General features: G+C 43.8%; 1 protein-coding gene across 1 annotated transcript in view; it reads left to right on the top strand.

Moving 5' to 3' along the window:
* LOC126263409 (E3 ubiquitin-protein ligase AMFR-like) overlaps positions 1 to 18,606 on the top strand; it is an 82,231-nt gene that overhangs the window by 11,414 nt on the left and 52,211 nt on the right. The window contains 1 exon segment of the mRNA XM_049960503.1: positions 1 to 135. Coding sequence (XP_049816460.1) covers positions 1 to 135 — 135 coding nt within the window.

Raw genomic sequence — 18,606 nt, 5'->3', positions numbered from 1 at the left:
TTCTACAAGTTCATATTCGTCTTTGGCGTCATCAACGTGCAGTATATGGATGAAGTGGTGCTCTGGTGCGCCTGGTTTTCCGTCCTCGGTTTCCTGCACTTGCTCGCGCAGCTTTGCAAGGACCGCTTCGAATACGTAAGTATCCACTTAGTTTATCTACCATGTAGCGTATATTAAGTGCTCACCTGTCTTGTGTATTTCACATCGATGGACACAAAAATGTTTTTGTACGCCCATCTGATTGAAGGTTTGAGAGACTTAGGCCGTTCATTTACGTAATAAAATGGAACACTTGCAGGTGTCCTTTTGATGTTACTTCTTTATAGCTACGAGTTTAGGCGATTTATACGCCAATTAAGGCTTGAAGATGGCGTATTGAATCACCGAAACTGGGTAACAGATATGTGCGTGAACAACGTACTGTTGGAAAGAGCAAATTCTGTAGTTTTACATGGTTCCTTCTAGGTAGCAGCAGTGTGCGCCCACTTCACTACTAGGAAAATAAATGTTGGGACAACAGAAAGCGTTTTGTGTTATACGTTTCGCGCAGGGCGGTTCAGTAATAACTGTTCAGCGTGACTTACGTACTAGGTATGCTGTGGATCCTCCTAGAGCACAGAGCATTAGAGTGTGGCAGGAACAATTCCGAGAAACAGGTTGTTTGTGGAAAGGCAAATCGCCGGGCCGTTCCCGAGTGTCTGATACAGACGTCGAACGCATCCGCCATAGTATCACAAGGAGTACGCAGAAATCCGTTCGCCTTGCAGCTCGACAGCTAGCCACCGATGTCCGCCTGGGTTGCGTCGACGTTTACACATGTAACCATACAAAATTCAGCCTGCTGCAAGCTATTTCGTGAAGGTGACAGACAACAACGTGTGGTTTTACGTAATTTCGTTCTTGGCAAGATGGAGGATGACAGTTTTCTTCCACGCTTAGTGTTTGACGAGGCAACATTCTATTTAAATGGAAGGTGAGCCGTCATAATGTGAGAATATGGGGTATGGAACAACCGCATGTAGTTGTACAACATGGGACTTTTAATATGTTTTGCGCAGTTTCACGGCAAAAGGTGTAGGGTCCATTTTTTCTTTGCCGGGAACACTGTCACAGGAAGCACATATCTCGATATGCTTGAGAACTTTCTTTTCCCACAGTTGGAGGCTGATTCGAACGACTGCACATACCAATAGGATGCCACACTGGCATCTGGAAGTGCGGGAATTTTTTAATCGAAGGATTATTGAATGATGGATCGGTCGCACTGAACCAAATGAATTCAGCCTTACATTACTGGCCTCAGAGGGTCACCGGGGCTGACTGTATGTGATGATTTATTGTGGGGGTTTATGAAAGCCTCTATTTATGTGCCTCAGCTACCACCAACAATGAATGAACTGCGACATCGCATAAACAGCAGCTGCGGAAGCTGTAACTCAAGACATGCTCGCTGCAGTGTGGGAACAATTTGAATACCGTATTGACATTTTCCGTATATCTCCGGGGGGGGGGGGGGGGGGGGGGGGAGCGCATAATTGAACACCTGTCAACAGGTCTGAAAGAAAACATGTTTATTAGTTTCAGAAATACAGACGGACCAAATCGGATAATTATTTCTGATACACCCTGTATAATAAATAACATTGAAAGGCGGCTCTAGGTGCGCGTGGTAAGTAACGGCGTTGCTCGCTTCCCCCCCCCCCCCCCCCCCAAGACCTTTGAAATCCTTTAGATGGAGAGACTGCAAGCAAGAAATAGTTTATTCAGAAAGTAATTTGTGGAAAAAGACACCATCTGCAAAAGCTTGTGCACTTGCGTGCAATTTTTGCCCTTTGGTAAACTTGCCGTACAAAATCTCTTAAAAGAGCACACTGGCTGCATTCGAACGCCGTGGTTGGTGAAGAACTGGCGCCAGGAGGTCTTGTGAGTTCCCACTGCTGACAGCAGTCCCGGCTCTGAAATGGTGTACAGGGTATATGAGAAAAGTAATGAGACTGATTTTTTTTATCTATCAAAGTTTTCATTTTTTCATCAAACAACAATAATGTCCCTGTCAAAGTAGTTTCATCCGGCAGCTATACACTGGCAGAGTCGTTGCCATTCTTGGTAGCAGTGCTGAAGTGCTTAAACTGGGGACCCTTCCATGTCGATCACATTCCTTTGAATGTTCTCTACAGTCGCAAAATGACGTCCTTTTAAACATTTTTCAACTTCGGAAAAAGAAAAAAGTCAAAGGGACTTAGATCGGGTGAATTCGGGGTATATGTACTAACAGGAATGACGTACGACGTGCCGGCCGAAGTGGCCGTGCGGTTAAAGGCGCTGCAGTCTGGAACCGCGAGACCGCTACGGTCGCAGGTTCGAATCCTGCCTCGGGCATGGATGTTTGTGATGTCCTTAGGTTAGTTAGGTTTAACTAGTTCTAAGTTCTAGGGGACTAATGACCTCAGCAGTTGAGTCCCATAGTGCTCAGAGCCATTTGAACCATTTTGACGTACGACGTGGGGCGCTGTCGTGTTACAGCATCCACTAGTCTGCAATGTCCGGTCTCACTTGATTCACTCTTTTCCTGAGTCTTTCAAGGGCATCTGTGTAAAACACTTGGTTGACAGTTTGTCCTGGATGAACAAGTTGGTTATGCACGTTACCCCTACTGTCAAAAAGCAAATCAACATTGTTTTGATCTGCTCATTAGAACCTTTTTTCGGTTGAGGAGATGTCCGTGTGCCACTTCTCACTTTGCCACTTTCTGAGGATCATTCACAAAATTCCTAGGATTCATCACATGTGACCACCGGAGTGGGCCGTCCATGGTCATTGCCAATCCTCTCAAGACGACCAACGCACCCGTTTCTTCGACTGTCCTGCTCATTTGTAAAGTTTTTCGGCACAATTTTGTGACAAACCTTCCGCATGTGGAAAACTTCTCTCCGAATATGATGTATGTTGAAAGTATGTAAGTGTAACAGGTCGCCCGCCATCCTTATAGTTAAATGTCGGTCTAATCTCACAAGAGCATGCACACATTCGATGTTTTCATCAGTTTTTGAAGTTGAAATATTTGAGCGAGGTTCATCTCAAATGTATTCCAGGCCTTCCAAAAACGACTTGTGCCAGCGCAAAACATGTGCTCTTGATAAGCGATGTTCCCCATAGGCCTGTTCCAACTTTTCGAAGGTCACCCGATACACAAAAAAACCACACAATTTCACTGATCGCGCTCTCAAAAATCGCGTGATGGTTGTACCGAGCTGAAACTGTGATATCTGGAAGGAATGAACAAACCGGTCTACACAAGTAGGATAACACAGCGTTGCCAGATCGCTCGTCACGTTGTTAGGTTCATTACTTTTCTCACACACCTCGTATGTACCAGTCGGTTGTGTGAAATCAATGTGTCGGCGTGGAGAGCAGACAATGTCGGGGAGAAGCCATAGAATTTGGGCGTCCTAGTCGCTTCAGTCCGTAACCGCACGACTGCTACAGTCGCAGGTTCGAATCCTACCTCGGACATGGATGTGTGTGATGTCCATAGGTTAGTTAGGTTTGAGTAGTTCTAAGTTCTAGATGACTGATGACCTCAGATGTCAAGTCCCATAGTGCTCAGAGCCATTTTGCTGTGTATCAGCGCGGACTATCCTGTCTGCGTGGAGTGATGTACCACCCGCAACCATGTAACACCATGCAAGAACTGTGGTCGTAAAAAGGCCCTAACCAAGAGGGACCGGAGGGAAGTGTGACGCAGTGTCAGTGACAACAGATTTCCAACCCCGACAGGAGTAGCTGCCATCTCAACCAATTTTCGAGGGAACGTAGCAAAGGGAAATGCATCTAATGGACAATGTACCTCGTAAATGGATGCTTACGGTGACATACAAAGCTGTAAGTCTTCAGTGGCTCAGCAACACTGAAAGGGGACTGACAGCTGACTGAACGTGTGTGGTGTGGTCCGTTGAGGCCTGATTTTTCAAATGCAAATGTTGCAAGGCAGTGACTACACCAAAGGCACAATGAGGCGCCTATGTGGGAAGGTCTAGTTCAGACCGTAGGTCGTTCAGTTGTGTGTGTGTGTGTGTGTGTGTGTGTGTGTGTGTGTGTGTGTGTGTGTGTGTGTGTCATAGTGTTCCCCTTTCTTTTACATAATCTGACGAGTATGTGTGGACACTCCCGCCAAGATAACGACAGCCATGTTTACAGGATTGCACGAATACGCTTCTGGTTGCGTACTTGAAAAACTTATCAACTTTCTTCCTCACTGTATTAACGCCATTATCAGGACTAGAGGCGCTGTTTCACATTATATCAGCTTGATGTGTCCTGAAGTGACTATCTTTTTTCCGGGTGCGTATCTACTGCAGGCAGTCGCTGCATGCAGGTGAAAACTGTAATACTTGTAAAAGTCTGTAGTAAACTTTTATCGTGGCTGTTGTTGATGCTGATACAGAGATACGTTTTATTTCTGTGTAGTGGATTATTAACGGGACTTAAACAACGCAAGCTATTTTGAAAAGATTGTCATATATTTCCTTTTGTAACTAGTATTTCCCGTGTGCGATTTCTGGGGTGTCTTTGATAACACGTTCTTGCTAGTGTTCTGTGCTTAAGTATAGTTATTACTAATTTCGCAGTTAACAACAGATCTTCATAGTTTTCTTCTGATGCCGATACTGGGTTTAACTGAAAGCTACTGACAACGGCAATTGAGCTATCTTACGTAACACAATGCTGTTATCAGTGCAGTCAGAAAGTCATCTCGGTCTCTCGTTTTCACTTTATCTGATGAGAGATATGCATCTGAAGACGCAGAACAAGAAATTCAATATAAATCCTCTCATGCAAGAGGTTTATCGCGACAGTATCCGACAGTCATTCCAAAAGTGGACAAGATAAAGTTCAGTCAATTTTGAGCAGTACAGATCGCCTTGGTAACAACCACAACCTGTTAGCCTGACCTTTAACTGTAGGGTGATCGCGGTAGGTGCGAAGTTCATTTCAGAGATTGTTATCTTGATTAATTATCTGATGAAGCTGAAGTAATCTTGAGTAATTAATTGGAAACAGTTTGCGAAACAAGGTTGGTTGTTGCCTCGAGTAAGAGTTTCCAGCTTACAGCTCTTTCGGCTTTGCGGAACATTTTAACAAAACTGTGGCTAATGCCTCTAACCAAAAACTTAGTGCTGCAATAAATGCTAGAATATTCTTGATTTCTTACGGAGTACTTTTTGTCATTTGAGAAGGTCTCCTACACCCAGTGCAAACTTCATTGATAATACTGATACAATAAAATGCAATGCAATGCAAACAACAGTTAAAATTTTTTTCGGGGAAAAACGATGCGCGCCTGCACTGTTTATATTTGATCACTAGTAGTTTCAAGGCGGAAGCCTATCAAGCACTGTTGCTCGTTAAAGATAGGCAAGCTATCGTCTCAGTTAAACGGTGCCACGTGAGTCACATTACATCTAACATTTCTCTCCTCACTGGCGGTGTACTTCCAGTTTGAGGATATAGAATGCCTTCGCATCTACAAGAGTATATATTTTTAGACCGTATTCGGCTGGTTTGTTTGGCATGTATACACGGGAAGGCCATCTCCCTTGGAAAGATAACAGCATCTCATCAATAGTAAGGTTTCAGGCGGCATTTAGGGTTGTTGATTGTTTTCAACAAAATTATCAAAAATATCTCTTACAGCAGCCAGATTTTCAGTCGTTTTCTTTTTGTCCCCGGTGTTCTTATCACCAAATACCAAGCAGTTTTGGAGAACGTAAAACTTCTGCAGTGACATTGTAGTCCGAAAGATTGCAACTCCGATACCATCTGTCCGCCACAAAGCGTTCAAGTTTTGTCTGTCTGAGCGGTTTAGGCCCGCTATATACAAAAATCCCATAAATGCCTTCAAATCCTCCGAAGTTGCACTGTTCATGTGGTACTGCTCTTTATTTTCTGGATATTTTCCCCTGATATTCCTTATTTGATTATTTGTATGTGTAAATATAGTATTCAACATACTATTTGTTATAAAAAGACTCCATCATTCAGTCTGTTTTGGCATGTTTTGCAGCACGTTTTACGCTTGGAGAATTAGTAATAATATTCTCTGAACGAAAACGAAACTTTGCCTTGGACAATACTTCATCCATTTTGTACCATCTTTGGACTTGCAAAAAAAAATCCCACGTACCTCAGGTGACTGACAAGGAGCCGCTAACGCAAATTTTAGCTCTTCAGAATCCTACAAAATACCCTCTTGCTCCAAATCGCTTTCTTCACTTCTTTGAGAAACTTTGTCAATCTCTTCTTCGCTCTCGGAATCACAGGAACTAGCATTTGAACTGTTTTCTAAAACAACTTCTAGTAGTTCTTCATAAGACATCTTGAGAAACGTAAAATCTAAAAATAAATCAAAGAAAATTATAAATAATTATATAGCTCATAAATCTGCTGACAGCTCAGAAATGTAACACCGACTACGAGGTCGGGTGTGACGTAGTCTAGCCACCTTAGCACTCGTGTATTTCCCTCTGACTCTGGTGCAACAATAAACTCAACACTGCATGTTGACCCCCCCCCCCCTCTCTCCCTTACCTCCAGCTACTGTGACAGCACGATTTGTGTGGCAACAACGACATTCAATAATCAGGGCTTCAACACACCTTGGGTATGACATACCCGACCTCAATCACGTCGAGTTTAATGTACTACTGCACTTAAATGTGGTACACGAATTTAATATTTATTCTTAACCACTTCATTTAACAATAACGTTAAAACAGATTTTTAATAATCTGCGATTTTTCCATCCCCTGCAACGCGAAACTAGTACGTCCTTTTTTGTAGGAAATTTAATTTAGTATAGTTTTGTACTGGGAAAAGTTTTCACAAGAGGCCACGGTTTTTGAGACTCCCAAGAAAAACCTAAAAAAGTTATCTATAAACAACGCACCGCTCCACGCTCACACTCCACCCCATTTAATATATTATTCCTTAAGCTCCCTTCCACCACCGTGCAAAAATTTGCGACTACGCTAATTTTCCGCCCAAATTTTTCTTCATTGTCTGGACTGAAAGAAAAACAAAGCTCTTTATAAGACCGAAGCGGCATGCTCTTTGAAGCAGTCGTCGCTGGGGCTCATGCGTGCGATGGTTGTTGTAGAGGTTCTTAGACTTCGACAGTTACCATTCAGTGGCACACAGGTACCGAAGGATGTCTTTGTCCATAAGCTGCCCCTCTACTACTTGTCATTGATCCACACTTTCTTGTCCGAAGTTTGTCAGTTTTCGTAGGAAACAGAACTGGAATTCCAAGCGACTTAATTTCTGCCATGATTGGCCCCCCTTAGCCTGAAAAATTGCCATTTGTTTTCCCATAATGCAAGGTGGCTTTATCCTACAGAGACTGGCGATTGTGAAACAATGATCCTGTTTATTGTACGCGTTCCTTTCTTTTCCGTTCATAACTTCCTCTGTGCCAGTCTCTTCATGCCACCGTAGCACTTGGACCCAGCCTCTCCAGTTATCTGTTGGAAATATTCAAACTTCTGTCTTCTCCTACGGTTTTTTACCCTCTATAGCTCCTTATATACCCTAATGTCTCAACATGGGTCCTATCGTTCTGTCCCTTTTTCTTGCCATTATTTTCTCCATAATCCTTCTGTCATCGATCCTCAAATTAAGACGGATGCTTGGTAAAAGTAAATTCTTTTAGCGAGGGTCCCTCTTTGCCTGTGTCAGTCTACTTCGTATATTTTCGTTGCTCCGTCTTTCGTGCTTAATTTTGCTTCCAAGGTAACTGAATTCGTTCGCCTCATCTACTTAGTGGCCCTTAAGTTCTCTAATCTGATTTCTGCTTATTAATTTCATCTTTCTTTGTTGTACTCTCAATTTATAGTCTCTCTTCACTTTCACCGAGGAGAGAAATGTCATCAGTGAACCTTATCATTGACATACTTCCACCCTGAATTTTAATCCCACTCCTGAACCTGTCTTTTATTTTCGTCATTGCTCTCCGATGTATAGCGTATGGCTTTACAATCCCGGCTTGGCGAAAGAATTACGGTAAGGGTCCCTGCATCATTCGTTTACTAGGGAATCTGTGTACAGGATATGGATGGGTAAAACAGACCGGTTAAAACTGCTAGCGGTATTTTCGTTCTGAATAACTGGTAATTTTCGGTATTTGTTATAACAGATGCTTATTTTTTTACTAATGACGGTGTAAACATCCGAAATATCGTTCAGCCATAGCAACAGTGCTAAAATTTTTCGTTTTTAAATAAACTTTTTAAATTTTTTATTCGTAAAATTTGCATTGTTGCGAAATATTGCATTATTATAGAAAATGAGGAAAAGCGATTTATGCTATTGCAGTAACAGTGCATGCAGCAACGAGTAACAAACAAATGACATCGGAATTGATACAACACTGCTGAGTTCCAGTTGGCGGTGTGTCGTGGCGTTAAAGATAGATGGGTGTAAAGCAATTTTATTGATCACAGATATTTATTAATACGGAGTTTAAATCGTGACTCTACACTTGGCCAAACGTTTTGCTGCATTTTTAAAAAGAAACATAGATCAATAAAGTCTTGCTCCTGCTGCGGCTTCCCCCAGGAGTCAGGGAGAGAGAACCAGAACTCGACCTAACGCCAGCCGTGCGCATCGAGTGCTGTGCCGTCATACGCTCGAAGATTCTGAACGACGCGCAGCACGAAGACAGCACTCTGGATGAGATGATCGCGAGCTCCCGCACCTTGAAGCCCAGCTTCAGGAGGTAGCTCGCGTCTGTTGGGACCATGTCCCCCTCCAATTCAAAGTGACACTCTAAGCGCTGGGACGCACGTCGAGAGCGGCACGCCTGATGGACGGCGTGTTGTACAGGGTGTCCGAAAAGTCTTTCCCTGATTACATAAATTGATAACTCAGGCTAGAAGTAAGATACAAATATGAAACTGGTGTCTAATTGTTTACAAACTATCAAAGTTTTTTCACACATCAGTAAACTTCCACATGAGCACCCTTGGTAGCACGTAGCATATCTAGGCCATATTCAATTTCCGTCCACACATTAGTCAACAGCCCGCATCTCGTGGTCGTGCGGTAGCGTTCTCGCTTCCCACGCCCGGGTTCCCGGGTTCGATTCCCGGCGGGGTCAGGGATTTTCTCTGCCTCGTGATGGCTGGGTGTTGTGTGCTGTCCTTAGGTTAGTTAGGTTTAAGTAGTTCTAAGTTCTAGGGGACTTATGACCGTAGCAGTTGAGTCCCATAGTGCTCAGAGCCATTAGTCAACATCACTGGAGGGATCGATTCAACGACTGTGGTTATCAGTTGCCGCAGGGTTTCATGATCTGGTACACGTGTTCGGTAGACCTCGCCCTTGACATAACCCCATAAAAAGAAGTCTAATGGGGTTATGTCAGGAGAGCATGGAGGCCAAACCGTTGGCCCATCACGACCAATCCATCGCCCAGGAAAGGTCATATCGAGATAGGCACGGACGTCCAAACCCCAATGAGGCGGTGCACCGTCTTGCTGAAACAAGACATCGGGGTGATACTGAAGCAGCTGAGGAACAGCATACAGTTGCAACATGTCCAGATACACTGCAGATGTGATGGTAACCTCAGCGGCAGATGTGATGGTAACCTCAGCGAAGAAGAATGGCCCGATAATTCGATCGTGCAGTAGCACGCACCAAACATTCACCTTTGGACTGCCTCTGGTGCACTCCATGACCTCGCCAGGGGGTTGTGAACCCCAAATGCGCACATTATGGCGATTCACTACTCCACTGACAAAAAAGGTCGCTTCGTCGGAAAAGGCAATTCGTCTGAGATAACCATCATCGTCCTCAATACGTGATAGCATCTCGACCGCAAAGTCATATCGACGTGTACTGTCATTGGGCAACAAGGCCTGAACGATTTGCGCTTTGTATGCACGAAACAAACGTTTGTATGAAATGTCATGGAGAGAGCTCTTTGGCATCTATAATTCACGTGAGGCTCTGCGCATCGATTTATTCGGACTTCGCAGAAAAGACTGCCTTACAGCTTCCACCCTGTCTGCTGAAGTTCTTGGTCGACCAGACCTCGGAAGGTCAGCAACCGATCCTGTGTTCTTGAACCTCTCGTACCAGGCTTTAATGCTCTTTGACATCAGGTGGATTCCTTCCAAATGTTGTCTGGAAGTGTCTCTGCACCGTGATTGGTGATCGTATCTCATGCTACCACAGGACACACGGTGCCTTCTCCTGATTGGTTAACGTGGCTTCTTGGGCACTGCGCCTCATCCACAACTTACGTACTGCGAACCTAAAACAGAAAAAAAAAAACTTTGATAGTGGTAAACAATTCGACACAAGTTTCATATTTGTATCTTACTTCTAGCCTGAGTTATTTATGTAATCAGAGGAAAGACTTTTCGGACACCCTGTATTTCGCCGCCTTCTGCTGGTGACACCAGTCGAGCCGAAGGTGATTGCCGACCATCTGGTCATAGACTATGTGGGCTTGGCCGGCTTTGACCGCGACGCTGCCAGGCTTGCGGAGTCCTTCCGGTGTTGGAAGGTGGGGCCCCACCGAGACGTCGAAGCCCCTTTGCGCGAGTCCACGCGCGGGATACTTCACGACCGCGTCGTGACGTTTCACGCGGGACCCGTGAGTTTGTCCGCAAGCTTGGATGACGTGATTGGCGGTCTCGACGGCTCTGCAGCCCGCGCGGCATCGAGTGTCGCCTGTGCCGCAAAGCGTTTATACTGGCGCGGATGGCGTTGATGTAGTCGCGCCCAGATAGGAGTCGACTGGCGTCGGCGACCCACTGGTGCTGCTCCCGGATGCGGGCAGACTCGGAGAGGGCCGCAACGTCGAAGGCGACGTGTAGGCGAGCCGGCCACATGTCCCCAACCTGCTCCGACGTCCTTCCCACGTCAAGTGTCGCTCGAGGGCCGCGACCTCACGCTGCACCTCGCGCAGGCCCGCGTCGTCCACAGCTGGCCCCATGTTCTGCAGCGTCAGGAGTCGGGCCCGCCGTAGGGTGAGGCAGATGGAATGCACAGTCCCCCATGGGCCACAGGGATAATTGGAAATTTGTGGTAACAACCCATGGGACCAAGCTTACACACTACTTAATCTAACTTAAACTAACTACGCTAAGGACAATACGCACACCCATGTCCGAGGGAGGACTCGAGCCCCCGACGGGGGGAGCCGCGCAAACCGTGACAAGGGGCCTCAGACCGCGTGGCGGGCCACGGGAGAGTGGAAGCAGGCCAAGAGGGTGTTCGCCGGGAGGCGGAACCATTTCCTGAGGGCTGCTCGCATCGCGGTGTCCGCGGCGTTCAGGGCACCGACCCGAGTGCGAATGAGGGCCAAGCCTGTGGTACAGGTCTTGCAACAGCACGTGCGCGAGGATGTAGAGGCGCTGTTGCGGCATCAGGGGAGCCCGGGTGGTGATGTCTAGTTGCTCCTGCAGGTGGCGGCGAGGATGCAACAAGCACCGCCCACAAGGGGAGAACTGCAGCCTCTGGGAGCGGAAAGTCTCACCCACGCGTAGCGCCGGCATGGTGGCGTTGCCGGCGGTGAAGGTGGCGCACATACCTTAAGGCCACGACACACAGCCAACAGGAATATACAGTGTCTCAGCAGTGTTCTGATGCCATGTATTTGTTACTCGTTGCTGTAGGCACTGTCATTGAAATAGCACTGATCGCTTTTCCCATTTTCTATAGTAATGCAATATTTCAAAAACCAGTGCAGATTTTACGATAAAAAATTTTGAAACAAGATTTATTTAAAAACGAAAACTTTTAGCACTGCTACTATGGCTGAACTGAGCAAGCAATAAAGGACACAAAAGAAAAATTCGGAGTAGGTATTAAAATCCATGGAGAAGAAATAAAAACTTTTAAGGTTCGCCGATGACATTGTAATTCTGTCAGAGGCAGCAAAGGACTTGGAAGAGCAGTTGAACGGAATGGACAGTGTCTTGAAAGGAGGATATAAGATGAACACCAACAAAAGCAAAACGAGGATAATGGAATGTAGTCGATTTAAATCGGGCGATGCTGCGGGAATTAGATTATGGAATGAGACACTTAAAGAAGTAAAGGAGTTTTGCTATTTGGGGAGCAAAATAACTGATGATGGTCCAAGTAGAGAGGTATAAAATGTAGACTGGCAATGGCAAGGAAAGCGTTTCTGAAGAAGAGAAATTTGTTAACATCGAGTATAGATTTAAGTGTCAGGAAGTCGTTTCTGAAAGTATTTGTATGGAGTGTAGCCATGTATGGAAGTGAAACATGGGCGATAAATAGTTTAGACAGGGAGAGAATACAAGCTTTCGAAATGTGGTGTTACAGAAGAATGCTGAAGATTAGATGGGTAGATCACATAACTAATGAGAAGGTATTGAATAGAATTGGGGAGAAGAGGAGTTCGTGGCACAACTTGACAAGAAAAAGGGACCGGTTGGTAGGACATGTTCTGAGGCATCAAGGGATCACAAATTTAGCATTGGAGGGCAGCGTGGAGGGTAAAAATCGTAGAGGGAGACCAAGAGATGAATACACTAAGCAGATTCAGAAGGATGTAGGCTGCAGTACGTACTGGTAGATGAACCAGCTTGCACAGGATAGAGTATCATGGAGAGCTGCATCAAAGCAGTCTCAGGACTGAAGAAGAAGACGACGACAACAACAACAACAACGCCGTTATTAGTAAAAAATAAACACCTGTTATAACAAATAAGAGGAAGGAAATCATGACAAGAATAATAAATTAAATCTTAATAATTCATTCATAGTATACAATAAAAATGGAAAGTAGTTGATCTGCGGCTTGCGGCTACATGAAATACCTTCATCTACTTGTAGTCCTTGAAAATGGACAAATTAACACAAAAAATAGTTTTTCAACCTCAGACTTCACCCTTTAGCACCAAGTATTAGTAATTCCCAAATATTGGCATGATTATATTAAGTTTACTTTTATTTTCCTATTTAATGTTTCGATTCTGTGTATCTTGAAGTTGAGAAGTCAAAATGTTTCATTCTTTGTTAGAGTTTTACGTTTTATCACAAGAAATAATAGAAACAGAAAATCGGTAATACAAAAAAATGTTATTTTGAGCGATTGTAGCAGTGGGATTAATCTGGCGTGGAAAAAGCAGATATGACGGAAAACCGATTGTTTGAGCGATAACCACTATCCCTAGTACAAGATGTATCCGTGTTGTTGTTGTTGTTGTTGTTGATGATGATTCTCTTCCAGTCTCGGCAGGCCTCTCGTGCACTGGATTCCACAGGAAGAAATCACATCGGATGAACGAACTGCCCACATAACAGAATCCCTTTTTCCTTTCCTCGTGCCAGGGAACTTCTGGCACACCTGCGTACAAGCTAGATGAGCAAAGAAAGCTGCAGCTCTATGTTGTAGCTACGTAGGTGCTAGACAGTCAAGTGGAATATCTTCCGACAACGTTGGGAGTATGAATGTCAGAAACTCAAGTGTCCAATGATACAAAGAGAAAAGGGAGTGCGATTGTTCAACATTGCGTCTCTGGCAAAACGGGCTCATCTGTGAGAAGGAACAGGAAATCCGCCACACATCGGTGCAACACCTAGGGGCTCAAAACGATGAGAGTTCCAGCGAGATTTTAAGACCGCGCTTTCTTAGAATCTTTCCCTATTACTGACCACGCACTACTGTGAGACAACCTGCGAGGTGTGCACAATCCACGAAATACTTCTATCTTCGGGATAGCTTTTAGCCCTCACAGCGATGCGTTTTTAATACCCCAATGTGCTTGCAAAACGACAGCCTCTCAAGCTTGCTTTTGGAGACAGGAACAGGTCACGTGGGGCAATGTCTGGCGAATATGGAGGGTTGGGCATTATTACAGACCTGCTTTTGGGCAGTAATTCACGAACAAGGAACTAATTGTGATCAGAAGCATTGCAAATGAAGTTGATATAGTAAGTAATCATCTCTATTGATCGTTCACCTTGTGTCAAGAACTGATGGTGGGCTATGCCGTAAGTATAACCTTCACATTGGACCGCACACGTCACACATTTCCGGTTATGACGATCCACAATGCTTCCACTGGGACGTCATATCCGTTAACGCATATTTATAACAATTTCGTGTAGCTCAGTGGCCTGGTGTAAGTCTTCAGATTGGACGCCACTTACGCGACTTCGGTGTCCCTGTCCTATCCCAGTTATCCAAACTGGGAAAGAGGACCTACAGTTAAACGTGGAATCCGAACCACGTGTTATTTCTGGCGACTCCTCACATCGTTGCGAGAAATCCGTGGTCTGACCGGGGCGACCTTTCGGTTTGCAAGCATGCCCGACAATCCATCTTCTTTCACATTTCAGCAGTTCTGCATCGTTGTTAACATCGTCTAGTCACTCTTAGCAACTAGTATTCGCCGCTGTTCTTGTTCGGAATTCAACAGTTTTGGAACAAGTTTTGCTGTTACTTATTTCATACCCAAAACATCCGAGAGAGGAGGAAAGCCGCTTGATATCCTACCATAATCAGCAGCTTTTCTGGTGCCGATTTCCACCGCGGCCACTCACGTTAAAACAGTGATTTTTGTATCTTCTTAATCTTTATTTTATTGTTTGCTTTGTTTTCTTGACATATGGCGAATATTCATGAGGACTTGAATATTTTTCCTGTGACTATTCTTCCACATAGGGACCAAATATCTGAATCAAAACAGAGTTAGATTTTACAAAGTAATAGCCTACACAATGCATAAATAAGAACGTAGATGAAACAGTTATAATTAAAAAGAACTTGAACGGTGAAAAAATCAGATCTGTTGAGGGTTTGACGTTATTTGAAAGAAAAGTAGAAATTCACTGCATATTTCGTCCTAAAAATTGTTTGTTGTGTTGTTATTAGCGTAGTTTGTCGAGAAAATACGTTTTGGGTTTTGCTTTGGCCATTGATGAACTGTACTAGGATTAATTCTGTAGGAAGGAAGATTGGGTTTGACGTCCCGTCGTCATAGAGGTCGTTACAGACAAGCTCGTATTGTGTTGAAGATGGGGAAGAAAATCGGCCGTGCCCTTTCAAAGGAACCATCACGGCATTTGCCTGGAGCAGTATAGAGAAATCCTGGAAAACTTACATCTGGACTGGCGGACGCAGGTTTGAACGCCCCCTCCCGAATGCGAATCCATTGTGCTTTCCACTGCGTCATCACGCTCGGTATTCTGATACTACGTTTTGACTTTGGTACCACGGATAGTATCTTGTAATCTCAACTTTCGTCGTTCGGTACTGTGCTGACGTCCCATTTAGTCTGAACACACGTACAGTTGGTGGTGGCGTCCCCTTCTGTTCAGTCCCATTGACATCTATTGAGTAGGGGAGAATATGGAGCCTTAGAACACTTTTCAGACTTTCACTTCTAGCTAGCTCTGTAATAGAAGTTCAATATATTTTCTTATTCCATTTTTGCCGGCCGCGGTGGTCTAGCGGTTCTAGGCGCTCAGTCCGGAACCGCGCGACTGCTACGGTAGCAGGTTCGAATCCTGCCTCGGGCGTGGATGTGTGTGATGTCCTTAGGTTAGTTAGGTTTAAGTAGTTCTATGTTCTAGGGGACTGATGACCACAGATGTTAAGTCCCATAGTGCTCAGAGCCATTTGAACCATTTTTATTCCATTTTTAAATGATACCATTCACTTCTTATGCGATGCAGTCTTTTTCTGAAATTACAAAAATGCCTCGGGGAAAAGTAAGGTTTTCCAAATACTAAAAAGTATTCTAAGGTACAAAAGTCGTGTACGTAGGAGCAGATATTCTATTGAAATTTGAAAGTGCTACAGTCGAAAAAATCTTGTCAGTACAGTATTAATGGTCTGTTGCATTGTTACTTTACTAGGTACCAGTAATGAGGAAGTGAAATTAAATTAAGTGGAACGTTTAACTTTTTTAAAAATATGAAAGTGAAAGATATTGTGAAATAAAAGCTAATTGAAATTAACACACATTTCCATTTTCAAGACAGGGAAAATTAAGACTTCAAACACAGTTCATTGCAAATATAACTTGTTCCATGGTAGAAGATTTTTTTTTTTTTTTTTGTTTAAACGTAAAAGGTGGTGCACGGCTGACAAAATATGTGGAGTTTTGCTCACCATAAAATTCTGTAATTGAAGAAATAACTTCCAAATAGTCCTGTACAGCACTTAAATGTGTAGAACTCAAAGCCGGCCGCGGTGGTCTAGCGGTTCTAGGCGCCCAGTCCGGAACCGCGCGACTGCTACGGTCGCAGGTTCGAGTCCTGCCTCGGGCATGGATGTGTGTGATGTCCTTAGGTTAGTTAGGTTTGAGTAGTTCTAAGTTCTAGGGGACTGATGACCTCAGAAGTTAAGTCCCATAGTGCTCAGAGCCATTTGAACCATTCTGTAGAACTCAAAACACTTACAAATGCTGCTCAAAACATAAGGTCATGTCTCAAAACTGGAAAACAGGAGAAAATTCTGTATGCTGCTTATGGCGGTTTCTAGTGCGTATTCCTTCATACAATTCTAAAATGTATGAATTCTAAAAAAGTGCGTATTAGCACTTGAATATTCGCTAGGAGCTCATCGTCGGTCAACTATACTCATTTTAATTAGAATTTCACGTCGGATGATGACTTCGTTTATGAAGTTGAGATTCGTTCATATCAATATGCGTTGATACTAAGCCGCAAACTCAAAACCTGTGATTTGCATTTGCAACTGTCAACGGATAGTAATACTGTATAAGTAGCACGAGCCAAATTACTGGCTGGCTTCATCGCTGACCGTTGACATTGAGATAGCAGCTTGTCAATGTTCAGTAATTGATGAAATTCATTACATTTGAGATGTTATTAGAAGCAAAACTTTCAAAGTTCCCAGAATTGTTCATTATCCTGATGACACTATTAACATTCAACCATTGTAAAAATGAAACAATCTTTTTGTGTATACATACAAACTGATGTGGAATATATCAAAGCGAGTATAGTCACTGTCTTTTAAGGAGTCCAAAAAATCTGCATAAATGAACAGTTATGAGTGTTCATAATGCATGTTTTCGTGCTCGTCTAAAATATGGCCTTTCGTTCTGGAGAATCTTTTAGGATCGACGAACTGAAAGGAGCCACTAGGACTTACGCAGAAACCATAGTTACACGGTCATGTGAAGAATGATGCATAGAGTAACGTCATCGTCGTTGCTTTCGTTGGTATTGTTGTTGTATTGTCAGAAACAGGTTTGCAGTAGCTCTCCATACGAGTCTACACTGTGTAAGCCTCTTCATCTCTGCATAACCACTGCAACCTCCATCCACTTTTAACCTGCTTACAGTCAAACTTTGGTCTCCCTCAGCAACTTTTAACTCCTCCCTCCGCCAAGAGTTCCCTCTATTACCATATTCAGTATTTCTCGTGTCTCGGGAGCATCAGTCTGTGCCTTATTTCAGTCTACTTGTGCCATAAATTTCTTTACTGTACGATTCGATTCATAACTAATGAAGACTGAACAGGTTCTTGGTTGAAAAAAGATTGAATATGAAGCCAGGCGAGGACTTCAAACGCGCTGGATGGCCATGGATGTTTGTCCGCTACTCCCGAATTTGAGTATCTTAACCTTTGCACCACTTCGCTCGGTTTGGCTTCATTATTTTTAAATTATTATTATTCAGATGGAAGTATACAGTTCCAGAGGCAACATATATGGTATATATGTTGTTGTTGTGGTCATGAGTCCTGAGACTGGTTTGATGCAGCTCTCCATGCTACTCTATCCTGTGCAAGCTTCTTCATCTCCCAGTACCTACTGCAACCTACATCCTTCTGAATCTGCTTAGTGTATTCATCTCTTGGTCTCCCTCTACGATTTTTACCCTCCACGCTGCCCTCCAATCCTAAATTGGTGATCCCTTGATGCCTCAACACATGTCCTACCAACCGATCCCTTCTTCTGGTTAAGTTGTGCCACAAACTTCTCTTCTCCCCAATCCTATTCAATACTTCCTCATTAGTTATGTGATCTACCCATCTAATCTTCAGCATTCTTCTGTAGCACCACATTTCGAAAGCTTCTATTCTCTTCTTGTCCAAACTTTTTATCGTCCATGTTTCACTTCCATACATGGCTACACTCCATACAAATACTTTCAGAAACGACTTCCTGACACTTAAATCTATACTCGATGTTAACAAATTTCTCTTATTCAGAAACGCTTTCCTTGCCATTGCCAGTCTACATTGTATACCTCTCTACTTGGACCATCATCAGTTATTTTGCTCCCCAAATAGCAAAACTCCTTTACTTCTTTAAGTGTCTCATTCCATAATCTAATTCCCGCAGCATCGCCCGATTTAAATCGACTACATTCCATTATCCTCGTTTTGCTTTTGTTGATGTTCATCTTATATCCTCCTTTCAAGACACTATCCATTCCATTCAACTGCTCTTCCACGTCCTTTGCTGTCTCTGACAGAATTAGAATGTCATTGGCGAACCTCAAAGTTTTTATTTCTTCTCCATGGATTTTTATACCTACTCCGAATTTTTCTTTTGTTTCCTTTACTGCTTGCTCAATATACAGATT

Source organism: Schistocerca nitens, chromosome 6 (genome assembly GCF_023898315.1).
Source record: "Schistocerca nitens isolate TAMUIC-IGC-003100 chromosome 6, iqSchNite1.1, whole genome shotgun sequence".
In the NCBI taxonomy this organism is placed as follows: Eukaryota; Metazoa; Arthropoda; class Insecta; order Orthoptera; family Acrididae; genus Schistocerca; species Schistocerca nitens.
This window is presented reverse-complemented; position numbering and strand designations above follow the sequence as displayed.